The sequence below is a fragment of the Penicillium coprophilum genome (genome assembly GCF_028826855.1).
Source record: "Penicillium coprophilum strain IBT 35676 chromosome Unknown utg000005l_segment0_segment0, whole genome shotgun sequence".
Taxonomy (NCBI): Eukaryota; Fungi; Ascomycota; class Eurotiomycetes; order Eurotiales; family Aspergillaceae; genus Penicillium; species Penicillium coprophilum.
This window is the reverse complement of record NW_026622724.1, coordinates 1,093,217-1,109,857: the sequence shown is the minus strand read 5'-3', so window position 1 is coordinate 1,109,857 and position 16,641 is coordinate 1,093,217. Positions and strand designations below refer to the sequence as shown.

The 16,641-nt window shown below is 49.9% G+C and overlaps 7 protein-coding genes across 7 annotated transcripts; 4 read left to right on the top strand and 3 right to left on the bottom strand.

The window, feature by feature from the left end:
• Nucleotides 1-226: 226 nt before the first annotated feature.
• Nucleotides 227-2,064, top strand: capA (adenylate cyclase-binding protein; the record flags this gene model as incomplete). Its single annotated transcript, XM_056679153.1, has 5 exons — nt 227-273; nt 390-645; nt 709-1,010; nt 1,067-1,308; nt 1,364-2,064. 5 exons carry the CDS (start codon nt 227-229, stop codon nt 2,062-2,064), a joined length of 1,548 nt encoding a protein of 515 aa, XP_056529525.1.
• Nucleotides 2,065-2,894: 830 nt separating this feature from the next.
• Nucleotides 2,895-5,376, bottom strand: N7500_008008 (uncharacterized protein; the record flags this gene model as incomplete). The annotated part of the gene is made up of 2 exons (XM_056679152.1): nt 2,895-4,970; nt 5,122-5,376. 2 exons carry the CDS (start codon nt 5,374-5,376, stop codon nt 2,895-2,897), a joined length of 2,331 nt encoding a protein of 776 aa, XP_056529524.1.
• Nucleotides 5,377-6,195: 819 nt separating this feature from the next.
• Nucleotides 6,196-6,882, top strand: N7500_008007 (uncharacterized protein; the record flags this gene model as incomplete). Its single annotated transcript, XM_056679151.1, has 2 exons — nt 6,196-6,322; nt 6,386-6,882. The coding sequence occupies 2 exons, from the start codon at nt 6,196-6,198 to the stop codon at nt 6,880-6,882; spliced, it is 624 nt and encodes a 207-aa protein (XP_056529523.1).
• A 120-nt stretch (nt 6,883-7,002) lies between these two features.
• N7500_008006 (exocyst subunit SEC5) lies at nt 7,003-10,177 on the bottom strand (the record flags this gene model as incomplete). The annotated part of the gene is made up of 2 exons (XM_056679150.1): nt 7,003-7,758; nt 7,811-10,177. The coding sequence occupies 2 exons, from the start codon at nt 10,175-10,177 to the stop codon at nt 7,003-7,005; spliced, it is 3,123 nt and encodes a 1,040-aa protein (XP_056529522.1).
• Nucleotides 10,178-10,430: 253 nt separating this feature from the next.
• Nucleotides 10,431-12,047, top strand: N7500_008005 (isocitrate dehydrogenase (NAD(+)) IDH2). The gene is made up of 6 exons (XM_056679149.1): nt 10,431-10,560; nt 10,637-10,702; nt 10,845-10,931; nt 10,992-11,114; nt 11,186-11,905; nt 11,964-12,047. Exons 1-6 carry the CDS (start codon nt 10,474-10,476, stop codon nt 12,033-12,035), a joined length of 1,155 nt encoding a protein of 384 aa, XP_056529521.1. The 5' UTR covers nt 10,431-10,473; the 3' UTR covers nt 12,036-12,047.
• A 303-nt stretch (nt 12,048-12,350) lies between these two features.
• N7500_008004 (EAF7 family protein) lies at nt 12,351-13,404 on the bottom strand (the record flags this gene model as incomplete). Its single annotated transcript, XM_056679148.1, has 4 exons — nt 12,351-12,679; nt 12,744-12,945; nt 13,008-13,153; nt 13,209-13,404. The coding sequence occupies 4 exons, from the start codon at nt 13,402-13,404 to the stop codon at nt 12,351-12,353; spliced, it is 873 nt and encodes a 290-aa protein (XP_056529520.1).
• Nucleotides 13,405-13,594: 190 nt separating this feature from the next.
• On the top strand, nt 13,595-16,504 carry N7500_008003 (tubulin gamma complex associated family protein; the record flags this gene model as incomplete). The annotated part of the gene is made up of 2 exons (XM_056679147.1): nt 13,595-13,709; nt 13,764-16,504. The coding sequence occupies 2 exons, from the start codon at nt 13,595-13,597 to the stop codon at nt 16,502-16,504; spliced, it is 2,856 nt and encodes a 951-aa protein (XP_056529519.1).
• Nucleotides 16,505-16,641: the final 137 nt, after the last annotated feature.

The following is a 16,641-nucleotide window of genomic DNA, read 5'->3' as shown; positions in this document are numbered from 1 at the left end:
CCCGCCGTAACGTACCATACCAACGTCTAGAGCCGTCATCTGCGGACTTCAGGAGCTCCGGCCTTTTGTCTTTCTTTCTACTCCCTATCATCCTGTTGTCTTTGGAACTCGAGGCCTAATTCTTATCGAATAGCAGGGGATTTCGCTTTCCGACAATCCCTTCTATCTAATCAACTTCCCCCTTTTACCTTTCCGCTTCCATCGTTGGAGCAACGTGTTGCCTATAATGGCGTCCGGCGGCCATATGCATAACTTCACCACCCTCATCAAGCGGTATGTATCCTTGCTAGTGCTCACTGGCCTATGGCATTTTGCTCTTGCTTTGATCCCCGCCAAGTTAATTCGCAACTACGTCTGGCACATTTGACTGACATTGGATTTATTCACAGGCTCGAGGCAGCGACCTCACGCTTGGAGGACATGGCGATGTCATACGATGATCCTAACGCGTCAAAGACCTTGGCTGGATCTCCTGCCTCTGCCCCCACTATTCCAGAACCCCCTAAGCCCTCCCCTCCTCCTCCCGCAGCCCCTGTGGCGGCCCCAGTTCCGCCGCAGATTCAGGACTTCGATGCGTTGATTAAGGGAGATGTTCAACACTTTGTCAACCTGGGAGAGAAGATTGGCGGCCTGGTTGCTGAACAAGTATGTATTTGAGCAATGCTGCAAATTTGGTCTGCCGCGAGCAGTTGTTGACTGGATCTATAGTCCAAAGCCGTCCTCCAGGCCTTCCAAGCCGAACGCACCTATCTTTTCGTTGTGACAAAGGCCAAGAAGCCCGATACCCAGCCTCCGGAGTTAATGACGGATCTGCACAAAGCATCCGATAGCATTAACAACATTCGCGAATCAAACAGAGCATCGCCGCTATTCAACCACCTGAGCGCTGTTGCGGAGGGCATTGTTGCGCTCGCTTGGTTCTTCGAAAGCAAGCCTGCGGAGTTCGTCACGGACATGATCGGTGGCATTGAATACTACGGAAATAAGGTGCTGAAGGAGTACAAGGACAAGTGAGCACCCCTCTTAACGATGTCATGAACGAACTCCCATGTTGACAGTTTGACAGGGACAAGACGCATGTCGAATACATCAAGGCCTACTATCAAAACTTCAAGGCTCTTGCGGAGTACCTCAAGAAACACTTCCCCCAAGGTCTCACATGGAACAATGCATCTGGCATTGATGCCTTGGAAGCTTTGAAGCAGGCCAAGGGCGGACCTACCCCCGTCAGCGGCGGCGCCCCTCCTCCTCCCCCTCCCCCTCCCCCTCCCCCTCCCCCGGTCCCATCCCTCAACGTCCCAGGTGGCGGTGCTCCTCCTCCACCTCCACCTCCTGGCATTCCCCCCCGCTCCGGCCCCTGCAGCGCCAGCGGCAGACATGGGCGCTGTCTTCGACCAGCTCAACCAGGGTGAGGGTATCACCTCTACCCTCCGCAAGGTCGATAAATCACAGATGACACACAAGAACCCCAGCCTGCGTGCCGGATCAACAGTCTCAGAGTCCGAGGGCTCCAGCGCCGTGCGGGGCAAGTCGCCCGCACCTAACAAGAAGCCCAAGCCCGAAAACATGCGCGCGCGCAAGCCACCCCGCAAGGAACTCGAGGGCAGCAAGTGGCTCATCGAAAACTTTGATGCTCCTGGCGAGATCATCGAGATCGCCGCCCAGCAGAACCAGTCCATCCTCATTACCCGCTGCAACAAGACCATCATTAAGGTCTCAAACAAGGCTAATGCCATCGCCATCGATAACTGCGTTGGCCTCTCTCTCATTGTCGACTCTCTCGTTAGCAGTCTTGACATCATTAAGTGCCCCAAGTTCGCTGTGCAGATCGACGGCACGGTCCCCACTTTGCTGATGGACCAGGTTGATGGTGCTGCCGTTTACCTTGGCCAGCAGAGCCTCAACACTGAGGTCTTCACTAGCAAGTGTTCTGCCATCAACATCAACCTTCCGCCTCCGGAGGGCACCGATGGAGATACCAAGGAGTGTCCTCTGCCCGAGCAGTTCAAGAGCTACATCAAGAACGGCGTTCTGGTTAGCGAGATCGTCGAGCATGCTGGCTAGGCTAGACTTCTTGATTAAAGAGGACTAGGAGAGCTTATCTCCTTGGACTTGGAGGAATTGTAATACATTACGCCAGCCGGATCGAGATTACAGTCTTCTTCTTGGGTGGCTTGGCACTTTTATGTTGGATCATTTGGTTGCTGTATCTAGCGCTCTGTAGATATAAATTGCAGGAACACTCTTGTTATACTTTTCACAAAATCTCGTTTTTTCAAGTCCTACAAATCAACACTCCCGAATGTGGCGATGGGACAACTTCCAAATATATATTCGCTGTTCAGGCATGTTGTCGTAACCATAGAACTCAAAGTGGTGTACCAAGACAGTTCACATAGCAAAATAGATAGTATATAGCCAGTTCCAAAATGTAATCATTTACAGAAACCATGACATTAACTTAAAAGTAAACATCAAGCCGACATGGCGAGAGAGGATACTAAAAATGAACATAAAAATGGGGTATAGTCAACGACCCATGCGCCTGAGCTTCCCAATATAACCAGAAAGCAGGGAACGAAATAAAAATGACCAGAAGTCCAGGTGGTCAAGAAAAGAGATACACACATTGACTAGGTGTGAATGAATAGGTGTGAATGAAGATAAATTAAATACTCGGCGCTATTATGTGGGTCAGTATCAACAGGGATCAGCTGCAAACCAGTGCGCCTAGTGTCATGCTGTTCTGAGCTGTTCTTCGAGAGTGATATGGTCAGGAAATATTTCAAGTCAAAACAAGCCAAGATACACAGGGAAGATAGGAGTTATTATTGTCAAACGGAATGGCGAGGAGGAGATGTTTTTGGACTTGCAGTGTATTGTATTGGGTTCGTTTAGCGAAGACGTTGGTCGTGGGTGGGAGATGGTCGATCATAGAAGCCTAATTTAAGGGGATGCTGTTCATCTACTGTGGTCTCCTGTCTGTGTACGTCGAGGCCTCGAAGTCTCTTGGCGAGCAGGCTTTCGCCTGGTTCTGGACTGCTTGGATTTGAGGCAAAAGGATGACGTCCGTAATGCTCGCTGTCCCTGGTGAGCTTATTGTACGGAGACACACTGTGCGAGCAAAGAGTATTTGCAGAGCCAGCTGCACTATCCCAGGGACTTCGCTCATCTAGCTGCGAGGGGAAGTGGCTAGGAGACAACACGTGTGGGTGGAGGTGGGGGATCGGTCCTTCGTCCCTTCCCGGTCCGCGGGAAGTGTGTTTAGTTTGTAGGCTCGTATTTGGGCTCGCAGTACTCGAGATGGAAGAAGGCTTGTACGGAGTATACCGAGGCTCGGGGATTTGTATCTCATTCCGTAGTTTTTCCTTGCCATCCGGCACGCGGTTTGCAAATACCACGCGAATAGACGGCTGTAGGTAAAAGCGACCGCGCGCAGGACAACAGATCTTGAGATGAATGAGGTATCGCAAAGTGGATTTGTCCTGGTCCTGAGGATCTTGTGTGGAATTCAAGGAAGCTTCGGGGCGATCAGTCCCAAAATCCTTCCGTGCACTGAGCGGCATATCGATGATCGGACCTGCCGAATAGCTGCGTTGCCGAATGAAGGTTTTTGTACTAGGTTCCATATCACTGAGGTCGTATGGGACTAGGAAAAGCTTGACCGCAGTTTTGTGCGGGTTCTTTATTATGATTTGTAGTTGACCTTGCTGCGGAATGCGGTAAGACCCTTTTGGGGGACATTTAGGCGACTGTGACCTGCGACCCTTCTTTTCACGAAGGCGTCGTGATTCAGCACCAGCACCAGGTGTGTGGATATCGTTTGTTTCGTCCGTTGGGGGAACCACTTCATGAGGTCCTTGGGGACTTGGATGTCGCCTGCGACGTCGAGTCGGATTGGGGTTCTCTCTTGGGAGGGAATTTTCCAGGTCAATTGTTCCCACATACGGACTGGGATTGTCGTCTGAGATTGAGCGGCCGCACCCCGAGGTCGGATAACTGAAAAAAACAGCCGGAAATGGCACAGTAACGTGTGGCGGGCATTTGAGATGGCCTTTACATTTTCCCTTGCCCAGGACACCGATTTGAGCTATGAAATCCAGCGGCTTGGAAGGATTCATTGACATTCTTCCGGACAAAATCGACTCCTCATAAGACCCCACCATCGGCGCGTGGGATTTTGACGAGATGTCAGAGACAATAGATGGCCTTCTTACTCGTGATGGTGGAATCTGCCCCCCAGAAGACGGTGCGAGTTGAAGACTATATGTTGAATTTAATGACCGGCGAGGCAAATGTGTTTGATTGGTAAAGATATCTTGCTGTCGTCCAAGCGGAGATGGACTACCGAGATTTGTGATTTCATCGTCTGGCGAGGAAAATTGAAGATTCCCAAAAGTGTCTGGCGGCAAAGTACGGCGACGGTTTGATCTCTCCGAAGGCTCCAAAGCGCCCTCATGGTCAACACGGGACGAAAAGTCCAAGTCGGTGTTATTTGCTTGGTACACTAGAGGACTGGTAGGAGCTTTCAGGACATAACTTGATGAAAACGAGCCCACCGACGGTGCACGAGCACGAACATTCACGATAACGTTGGACTGATGATGTTCATTTGATGTGCTTGTCTTTCGCAAATCGGGTGGCAAGGCTGCTGCTGCAAACCAGGGAGTTGTGGGTGAAGATCTCAAAGCCGCAAAGGGAGAAGCCGGACTCTGCTCAGTCAAAGGAGATCGAGGAGAGTGTGAGTCATGGGGATCTGTGACTCCTTCCCCAAAATCACCTGAGTGTAATGCTGACCGAGGTCTCTGGATATCGGCCGGCGATCCCAGTTCCTCTGTCGCGTTGATGCGATTGCCTTGGTTGAGAGAGCCTTGGTTGAGAGAGCGGTCTTCATGCTCTCTCATTGCTGTTGATGACTGCTCCCATGATATTTGAGAAACAAATAAATCATTGTTTTCTCTATCCGGGGACTGCTGGCACGTTAGCTTATGTATACTTGACAAATTGGGCGGGCCTTATGAAACAAAAGACAAAGAGAACAAAACCGGATTGAATAAGAGAGCTTTCACAACAAGCAGATATTTGAAAGCAAGTTAGATATCCAAGAAAAGATTCACATACCATGTGTTGAAGTCTCCAAGGCGAAGATTCTTTGATACGGTGTATGAGCTCCTCCCGGTCATTTGCCCACGTCTTGGGCGGATTTAACGCTGTTGAATGTATAGAGTTGGTTGCTATTTCTGGAGCAGCTATCTCACGGTGATTGATAACATTCAGCTGGGGCTGTGAGGACTCTATCGTTGGCTGTTCATGGTTGTCATGGTCGGGTGACCATAGATAATGACGCCGCCGATCCGGATCTCGAAATAGGGGCATGGTGGCGTGATAAGGGCAGACTACAAGGCCTGAGACGCTAAAAGTAACATTTCAGGAGGTCACCCACGTAGCACCTTTTGAAACCAGAGCCAAGCTGTGCCGCGGTGGGGGAGATTTTGATGCGGTGTACCAGGATGACTCGGGTATATGCCGTCAAATAGTTCTACTGATTGGCGAGGAAGGCGGTGCTTATATGGAAGATAGCATGTCACTCCATGGGGTTGCCTTTAGCTTTTGTCTTAAGGTATGGGTGTCCAGTCTGCCTCAAAATGTCGGACAAAGAATTAAAAGAGAAGTACAGAGTGTTGAGCACTCAGTTGGGAGGTGGACACCCGTCGATCTCGGAGATCCGGACTGAGAACGTCATGTGATGGACCGGTGACGTTGTGTTGCACTGTTAGGTGCCGAAGCCCTATATTGTTCTATATTTGCATTCTTTAGGTCTCAATCATATTGAGACCCGATGCCTAAAGCGTGAAAGATGTTGGGGAGAAATGGCGAAAACAGAATGTGCCTGCTGGAATGACAAAAGAATCAGTGAATAATGTCACATGTAATGCCACAATCTCACATGTAAGATCACACATATTGTAGATATTTCAGGCATTACAATGATATATATTCTTCACCGTCTCATTCTTTCGTCACCAAACTCGAGGAAATAAAAATGTTAGTATACCGTTCACAAAGTTCATACTTAGCTGCTAGTGGCCGAGACCAATGTTCCGTGCGGAGATCGCCACTTTTTTTTTTTCTCTCCGAAAGTCTTTCAATTCCAACACACAGCACAAAACACAGTTGTTTTGTTTGAATACCAACATGGCACCGAAACGTACCCGCGATGGCGATGCTGCTCCATCATCGAAGGGCGAACCCGAGGTCAAGAAGCGCAAGGGTTTTAGCGTTGGACCCGCAAACCTCCCAGATGGCACATATCGTCGCAAGAGTGAGCATGCCTCAAATCACTGTTTTGAACTAGAATTAGACTGACAAAAATAACCAACCACAGCTCAAAAGATTAAAAATGACTTGATTCACAAGGCCAAAGTGAAGAAGGCATATGCCAAGATCAAAGCCGAAGAACTCGCAATCGCGCCTAGGAAATCTGTTTACGATACCGCCGAGGGAGACGAAACAAACACTGGCAAGGATGACGAAAACACCGTTGAAGAGGCAAAGACTCTAGAACTCCACCCGGATCGCATAGCCATGTTGAACGAACCCGAGCCCGAGCCGGCACCTGCCCCTAGACCAGAACGACGCCCACGAGGCGATGGCAAACAGAGGGAGCGCAGACCAAAGCCCTCTGCCTTCGCAAAGGAGATGGAGTTTGCAGAGAAGCGGAGGCAAGCGGAGGAAAAACGACAGAAGGAGCGCGAGGCGAAACAAAATGAGCGTGAGAAAATGCTGCGCGCGAAGCGGCCGGATCAGTTTGGAAAGAGGAGATTAGGCAGAGAGAGCAATGCGCTCCTTAGTCGTGTACAGCGAATGGTTGGTAAGAATTAGAGAAAAGCAAGAACTACACATGGCGTGTACTATGTTTTCATGATACCCGGTTATGAAAAAAAAAATAAAAGCATTCAATATTACGATCCTTGATTCTTTAGTAGCATTATCTTGCTAAATCTATGTCGCTGCCGCAGCGGACGACTTATTATTCCCTCCGCCATTTGCACCTCCGTTTCTTGGCTTTTTGAAACAAGCAAACTCGCCCTTCGTCCGATCTCTGAGCCGTTTTAGGATAACCCGCATTTCTCCTAGTTCGGCCTTCAGTTTGGTGCGAGCTTCGTTTGTGGTACGACAATCCAGCTCCACGTAGATCTGACTTTGCACATTCGATGCTTCCTCGGTTATGTAAGAGGTGAGAGTCTGTGCAATGAACTCAGTGTCTAGGGTAGCTTGCATTAATGCTGGGAGGGAGAAGGAGGGCCGAGCACGGAAAGCATCAAGCAGTGACGAAGAAATTTGAGAAAGAAGATGTGTCAACACAGTGGACAGCAGCGAGGAAGGTGAACTTGATGCAGCTCGACTAGCACCTGAGGACACAGTGGACGGAATCGTTGTGGAGATCTCTGTGTGGACCAGCACCATGGTCAACATGGCGTTGTAGACATATGGGCGAACTTGCTCCGGCCTGTCGACAGACGGCTCCCAATCTGGAGATGTAATGCCAGCGGTGATTGTTTTGTGTAATGATACAGTAGTAGGGGTGATATATGATTGGAATAGCCTGTCCTCAATCTGGCTTAGCACGTCCCGGACGGTCTTGGCCTCTTCCGTCAGCTTGACTGAGAACGATGTCTCAAAGTTTGAGATAAGCTGTGGGACATGATCGGCCTGTAAAGCTTTGAGATTTGAGAGTGTGAGAAGGATTCGAACATTCTGTTTTGTGGTTAGTTACGCATGTATCACATCGAACTGGACCGACACTTACCCGATTCCAAGAATCGACCGAGTCAGCCGAGAGAACCGACAAAGCAGCATCAGTAGCCTGGCTTGTCATTGCTGGTCGAGCAATAATCCATTCATTTTCCTCATCTACTGTTGTCAGGCGCTCTGCATTTTCGACCAGGCCGCTTAACGCTTTGTAAACACTCGATACAAACTGAGAGCGGACCATTTGAAGTAGTTTCGCAGGCGGCTGAGTGACAACATCCACAGAACCTGGCTTTGCCATAGCCTCCGAAATGTAAAGAATCTTTTGCATGCCCCCAAGGATAGCACTCTCATAAGCCACAAAGAACCCGGGCATCTTAGTCAAATCACGGTTCTCTGAATCGCGTGTCCAGTCTTCCAACATTTTGCATATCTCCGCATCTTTACTCCAGGCAGCGCACGCCACACGTGCACATCGTTCCCGGGAAATGCTGACAAGCGTCTTGAGGAGATCATATGTTTTTCCAGAGCCGCCAATCGGCCCCAGGGCTGCCATTTCGCTCGCCGCGGTGCCTACAATGATAAGGAACTTGCTCAGGTAATGTACTCCACTGAGAGAATTGGAAAATGGCGGCCAGAATGCGAAAGTCTCCCAGTGCTCTCCAAGCTTTGGGGGAGGATATGGTAAGTTCCTTGGATCCAGTTTGAAGCGGGACTCTGTCGGAGTGATACCCCTCGACTCTGGGGTTGATGGACTTGCCGGGATTGGGGAGAAGAGTAGGGAGATATCTTCGGTGGGAGGTTCGGTGAAGAGGGCCACGACATTCTCTCGAATAATATTGACCAGCACGTCAATGCCTTTCTCTAATTTCTGGATATTATCGTCAGAGAGATGGTGATGCTTGCGACTCTCTCCTTCAAACCCAGCAGGCAAAAGCCGTTGTCGACTGCCATCAATGAATGATTGTGCAACTTCCCAGAAATCCAACACCTCACCCAGCAAACCACTTTGCGAGGACGAGAGCCGAGTTAGGAACGTTTGTATACATTCCCACAACTCAATGACGGAATCCGTGTCTAGTCTCCCAGGAGTTTCTACAGCACCATCACGAGGTGCCAGGCGGAGATAGGATGCTGTAGCCTGCGGTGTTGGTCTCTCTCCACAAGCCAGCCTTCTTCTTAAAATTTCAATTTCGACCTTGCATCTGTCACAGAATCCGGTAATCTTCGTTTTCAGAAATTCATAACGACTCTGAAGCCATTTCCAGATAGGGTTGTCCTCAACACCCAATTCCAACAAGGCCCCGATCAACTCCATGTGCTCTTCCACAGGCCCCAAGGCAGTGGTTGTGGTTGACGTGGTAGGAGCGTCAGCAAGACGTCTCCAGAGATCGCGCTTAAAGTCGTGAATTTGTTGATCAACGTCCATCCACATCCGACCCATGGCTAGAATGGTGTGTGTCTCTGAGTCGTTTAGTTGCCTGCGGGAACTGGTCGATGCCTGTTCTGCAATATTTTTCGCTCGGTTGGCGAGTGTCCTTGCTTTGGTATACTGCTCAAAGACAGCGTCATAGTCACGTTGCTGAATGGACTTTGATAGAAGGCTCCCAATTTCATAGACATCGCGGTGTTTCTCCATAGTCTCCACCACTGACTTCAGGACCTTTTCTCGGTCCCGTCCTCCAAGAGCCGGTCCCCACACCTCTTCGGCCTTGACAGAAGCCTCGACCAAAGGACCTCTGATACCCTTCATGCCGAACTCACTTTCCTTGACAAGGGCGGTCTTCTTGGGAACTATCTGGGCGGGAGATACACTCCGTTGCTGACCTGAATAGCTCCGGAAATGTCCCGACCTGCGGGGACTCAGACCTGGCCCTGGTTGTTTATCAACGCCCTGGTTCCTCATCTCGGTATAGACGCTATCGATAGTTGCCTTGGCACGGACGAAACGCTCAAAATTAGCTTCCACCAGTACTTTTAGCGACGCCGATTTCTGGTCGATGGAATGCGATAGGTTATCCAGGCCGCCCGTCAGCGTTTCAATGGAGTCTGAATGATGGGCTTGTGATAGAAATAGTGCGGGCGAGAATGATGTCGATGACAGAAGGAATCGTGATTTGCCTTCTTCCTCCAAGGGCACTCCTCGCTGCTTGAGGATTCGGAGAACGCTGTCACTTGTACCCAGTGGATCGGGCTCGTCTTCCCGCGCATTTTCCCTGCCCTCCTTCCCTCTCCGGGAACCAAACTTGCTTCTCCAATCACTGGGGCTGCGTTCAAGAGCTATGTATCGAGACTTGCGTGGACGGGAGTCTGTTCGCTGAACTTGCTGCTCTTCTGGCTCATCGGCCACGTCTAAAGATGCTGGCCATTCCTCGGGGAACTCGGAGGGCAGGTTGTAATGGCTTGCGACATCGAGGTCAGCCATGACGGAAGGAGCCAAGACCAATTGAAATACAAAATAGAATCACAGATCTTTATGCAGGTGATCGAGATCAGATAACAGAACCCTAATCAAAAGCTGAGCTGTAGTCATGTGTCGTCAAGAGTGGACACCTGGAAGAGTGGACTCGGGCCGTGGGGGAAATGAAACCAATGCGGTCTGAGTCCCGGTCGGATCGGTGCGGCGCCGAGAGATTTGATTCTTTCTTCCTCTCTCCTTCTTCCTTCTTACCCTCTCACCACTTCTTATCTTCCCCAAAGTAATTGAAGGGATCTTTCAAGATGATTGCTGCCCGGAACTTCTCTGTCGCTCGCCAGTGCATGCGCCCGTCCCGCGTGGCCCCCCGATTTGCTGCTCCTATCGCGCAGGTACACACCCCCCTCAAGGACAACAATGTCATTAACAATGAAAGTTCAATTGACTGATTTTCAACCTTTCGAATAGGTTCGCTTCTACGCCAGCCCTGCGCAGGAGGCTGTTGCCAAGTTCAAGGGTCAGAAGGGTCCTGATGTACGTTTTTCTCCCACCGAACCCGTTTTTTTCATCTATGCCGGTGCCAGCCGCGCCAGCGCACATCCACCATAAATCGCTATAACACCACCCCGTGTATAATTACGACCATGCTAATAAATTTCTTTTCTCTCTCATATAGGGCAAGTACACTGTTACTCTGATTGAGGGTGACGGTATTGGTCCTGAGATCTCTCAGTCCATTAAGGATATCTTCGAGGCCGCTAAGGTACCGATTTCTCCAACATACGAAATCTTCAAAATGATCGATATACTAAGTCAGTCATAGGCCCCCATCAAGTGGGAGTCCGTTGATGTCACCCCCATCCTGAAGGATGGTAAGACCGCCATTCCCGATGATGCGATTGCCAGTGTGCGCCGCAACTACGTCGCCCTGAAGGGTCCTCTCGCTGTATGTTCCAGCTGCAAATTGCCCATAATTATTTCGCAACTGAACTCCGATACTAAACTCCGATTTCTCAGACCCCTGTTGGCAAGGGTCACGTCTCCCTGAACTTGACTCTCCGCCGCACTTTCAACCTGTTCGCCAACTTGCGTCCTTGCCGCTCCATTGCCGGCTACAAGACCCCTTACGACAACGTCGACACTGTCCTCATCCGTGAGAACACCGAGGGTGAATACTCTGGCATTGAGCACGTCGTCGTTGACGGTGTCGTGCAGAGCATTAAGCTTATCACCCGCGAGGCTTCCGAGCGTGTCCTCCGTTTCGCCTTCCAGTACGCGCAGTCCATCAACAAGAAGAAGGTCCGCGTTGTCCACAAGGCCACCATCATGAAGATGTCCGACGGTCTGTTCCTCAACACCGCCCGCGAGATCGCCAAGGAATTCCCCGATATTGAGTTCGATGCTGAGCTGCTGGACAACTCATGCCTGCGTATCGTCACCGACCCCACCCCTTACAACGACAAGGTCCTCGTCATGCCCAACCTGTACGGTGACATTCTGTCCGACATGTGCGCCGGTCTGATCGGTGGTCTCGGTCTCACTCCCTCCGGTAACATTGGTGATGAGTGCTCCATCTTCGAGGCCGTCCACGGCTCCGCCCCCGATATTGCCGGAAAGGGTCTCGCCAACCCCACTGCTATGCTTCTTAGCAGTATCATGATGCTGCAGCACATGGGTCTCCACGACCACGCCAACCGCATCCAGAAGGCTATCTTCGATACCCTCGCCGAGGGCAAGGTGAGTTTATACATCTATATCTGTACCTACTGCGCATTACTAACCCCATGACCTTTAGACCCTCACCGGTGATCTTGGCGGTAAGGCCAAGACCCACGAGTACGCTGGGGCTATCATCAAGCGCCTGTAAAGCAAGCGCTGCTAGGACTCCTTGTACTATGACCCCTTGATCTATTCCCTTTGTACCCTTCGAACGACATTAGACCTATAGCGATCGAAATATACCTATTTTTGGTTATCTGGAGGCCCCTGATTCTCAAACAACGTTCAAGCTTTCTGAGTCAGATTTTGGTAACTTTATGTTGTAGATTGGTCGATCCTGCTATTGTAGCAACAAGATACAAGATGCCTGCATAGTCATACATCACTAAAACAAAAGAAAACGCCATCCCTCGAACTCCGTAGGTATCAAAGTATGTAACCCATATCGAAAACATAGTCGCTTTTAACGGCGTCGGGCAGTCCTGCGTGTCGCAGTGCCAGCTGAAGGCCTCTTATCTTTGGCTTTGGATCGAGATGTCTGTGCTCTGGTACTTCGCGAACCACCTTTTTCGCCCTCGTCCTCATCTTCCTCACTATTGCCTTCAGAGCCCTCATCACCTTCCTCGTCATCCTCATCATTTGCACCAGTGTCTTCTGCCGAATCGCCCCCTTCGTCAGACAATTTGCCTTGATTTCCGGGACCGATTTCCACCTGCAGCCGAGTTGAGCGTGTTCCACGCGTGGAAGGACGGGGCATACGGCCTCGTGACGGGACAGGAGAAGACCGTGGTTCTGCGGTGGACAAGAGGTCAGTTTATGGGTTGCACACTAGGCTGTCAATGATATAATATCTTACCATCTGTATCGGCGACTGTACTCCCTCGTCGTGATCCGCCTGCGCGACTGGCACGACTAGTGACTGGCGACAATGACTCTTCCATCGCAAGCCGCCTTTCAAACATCATATCGCCGTACTCGTCATACGGGAGCTCAAACGTGCAATACATCTCGCTTGTTCCTTCATCGTCTTCGTTGATATCGGTGATCACTGAATCTTCCTGTAAACATATCGCTGATCAGCAAAATGAACGGGCGCGGACAAAGTTTCGAGCACGCTTACCCGCTCGTCAAGAGCTTCTAAATTGTATAGGGAGCCTAGCTTCTTCCAGATACCTGGAATCCGCATATGCTCTGCCGTAGAAGGTGCGTATCCTTGGCTCTTTAAGTAATCTGAGATCGCGAGCATTCGAAAGTGTTTATGCAGGCCTATGGGACCAGACGGTTAGCTGCGTTGTCGACTCGAGAGAGGAATTGAACTCACCAACTGGTTTCCATTTTATGATCGCTTTGAGTAGCGCGGTCTCTTGCTCGTCTGTCCAGGGATCTGTGATGAGGTTGTAGTCTGTGTCTGTCTTGTCGGCGCTGTCGCTTGACGGGGTGTTTGCGCTCGACTCCGCCATGGTGTCATCTTGGGGTGTGGGCGAATGTGCGCGCTTGGATTTCTTTTTTGGAGGCATTGCAAATTGGGTGGAATATTAGAGGACTACACGGAGTAGGAATTGAATCGGGAGGGGAGGTGATGAGCTTCGAGCTGGACGAGGGCACTTTCTGTTATCAAGGGTCTGTGCACGGCGATAGTCATCTCCGCCGCGGGACCAATCTGGGAACTTTCACGCGTCAAACATCTCATATGAGCATGGTCTCACTATGGATTATGATGAGCTGGATCCATTCTCCAGTGAAAGCCTCTGGAGACTCTCTAAATTCAGCATAGAGGCTTTACAGCCATTGGGATCTTTACCATGGAACACTACTCTAAGTGGTAAGTGTCAACCGCATGTTCTCTAGAACCTTCAATAACACGCTCTTCTCATAGATGATGCTACATCCTGCTTCGAAGTATACCCACAGCCTACAGATAAGATTGATCCTGTATGGAAGCTGGACCTCTTTCCAACCGACCTGGAAAAGCCCGAATCACCTCCCGACTCGATCATCAATCCCTCCATAGACGGCGAGTCTGATGCCACATGTGATTCTTTAAGAGAAGTTTCCTGCGATGACAACGATATATGGTCCCTGGACTCACTCCAGGAAGACCCCGCTCAAATACACCCCCAGAAATCATGGGAGAGGTATCAACATAGATCTTTCCAAGAGCCTAAAGGTGTCTATTTCAGTGAATCTGGGCCAAAGGGCTTCGATGCAGTTTTGGAACGGCAAAATTCCACAAAAAGAGATGGCGCACCGCAACGACTTGTTCGAACAGATGTTTTTATTCAATCGTTGCTTCGTCTTGGGCTTGGCTGGAGCTCTGCATTCTTTCGCTACAATGAATGCACTCACCAATTTGAAAGATATTCCAAGGACATCCGGATCTCTGGTATCAGCTCATTGGCATTGGAAAATGTGATTGAATATGTGGTCCAATGTGGTACCAATATGCAGCGCATGCGGTTGTTTGCGCAAGACCCGCCTGCAAAATGCAGAGAAATGTCTGCTTTGTTCACATTAAGCAGCACGGTCGCAGTAATAATCTTTAATCTTGAAGAACTGATCTCCGATCACTCAAAAAATATTACATCACTTCTACAGATAAAGGCACTCTTTCACCGCTGCGGGGACTTGATAGGTGTGTTGGCAGCTATTGTCGGTGCAGCACAAAGGGCTGTCTCAGACGCACAAGTCATGTCAATTGTCACAGAACGTGCTGCATTTTTTGCCCATAAGTTTGACTGGATAGAGAACCTTGTGCATGAGATTGTGATCAGTGTGACTCGGCCATGGTTCAAATTCGTCGAGACTTGGATTGGGCTTAGGCCCGAAGATGCAACCCTCAAAGAATCTATGGCAAGCGGCAAAACCTTCGTCAAACTGGTGACTCATGACGGCGGCAAGTTTAAGACTGGGCCAGTACGAATCGACCACATCTATCAAGCGGACCACATGCCGTCTTTCATTCCTGCGGACCAAGCCCGTTCCATCTTTGAGAGTGGGCGGAGTCTTCAGCTTTTGAAAAGATCCCATCCTCATCATCCCATCGCGAAGCGTGATGTCCTATCGCGAACCGGGAGTCTACATCTTCATTGTGCGACCACTTGGGCTGATATTGAGCAAATTCAAACAAAAGCCCAGGAGTACGAGTCAAGTCTCCGTGCTGAGGTCAAGAAATATCATAAGGGTGATGCAGGCTTGCAAGATACACCATCAGTAGTTGCCACTCAGGGTGTCGATCAAATCACCGACACAGAAGTCACAACGGCAGCTTTTGAACTCTTCGACATTGATGATGAGAAAAATGCTCCAGGGCCACTCACAGACCACAAGGCTCTTTCGAAGGATGATTTCAAGTGGCTGCTTAACAAAGCCCGGGGATTTGGATCTGAAAAAGCCAATGAAGAACGCTACCTGTGTCCTGAATTGACCCATGGCCTCCATCTATCGCTTGCGCCCATTCTTTCATCACAGGCACTTCTGGTTGACTACTCTTGCTTGCACCTTCTCTTCAAGGAGCATCGACTCCGGCATCATCTCAACATGCAATGGCGCTTTCAGTTGCTGGGAGAGGGCTCGTTTGTCGCGCGGCTTTCTCATTCCCTATTCGACCCGGAAATGGAAAGCGGAGAGCGAAAGGCTGGGAAAGTTCGTAGTGGTGTTGATACTGGTCTACGCCTCGGTAGTCGTGATACATGGCCACCAGCTAGTTCGGAGTTGCGACTCGTGTTGATTGGCCTGCTTGGAGATTGTTACTTTGGCAGCACAAATACAGATGATGACGAGAAAACCCACATCCAAAGGGATAACGAGTTGCCTGGTGGCCTGAGCTTCGGCATTCGAGACTTGACAGACGAAGAAATTGAAGGATGTAAAAATCCAAATGCAATACAGGCTTTGGACTTCCTTCGTCTGCAGTACACGCCTCCAGAAGTCCTTGAATCTCTCATCACTGCTCGCTCTTTGAATAAGTATGATCGTCTCTTCAAGCATTTATTGCGATTAATCCGCATGGTTTCTGCCGTCAAAGGACTTATTCGGGATTCAACTTCTCGAGTATCTCTGTCAGGAGACACACGCGATGTATACCAGAAGTTTAGAGTGGATGCCCAGAATTTTGTTCTGGCAGTCAGTGATTACTGCTTCCACATTGGCATTGGATCCATCTGGCAGCGCTTTCAAGGCACACTTTCCAAAATTGAACACTGCCTCAACCGGGGTGATATCGACGGCACGATCGAAGCGGCGCACTCGGTACCACGACTCCGAGATTATCACGAAGACATCCTTGACCAGATGCTCTTCGCGTTATTCCTCAGTAAGCGCCATGCCCAGGCGGCCAAACTGCTTGAATCCATTTTCGGTACTATCCTCGCCTTCAGTCTTCTGTCAAGAGCAGATGCAATTGGGATGCGCAACGAAAGCGAAGGAGCTGTTCTACACCTCTATCAGTCTTTTAGAAAACAGACCTCCGCCTTTGTCAACTACCTTCGCAGCTTGGAGTCCGGTAAGGCCACTTCAAAATCAATGGCGAAATCAGGGGCATTCTTCTACTCGCGAACAGACCCAACCAGTGTCTTTGAGCATCTGCGAGTGAGACTGGACGTGAAGAACTACTATTGATTGAAGGAAGCAGTTGCGACACGATCAAAATGTGTAAAGAACAACTTACTGGATCTTAGCTGGGACCCTCGTCACTTCGTTTTACTGCTTGGACATGTTATGATTCATGATTGACGAAATTTCTTCAAAATTCACTT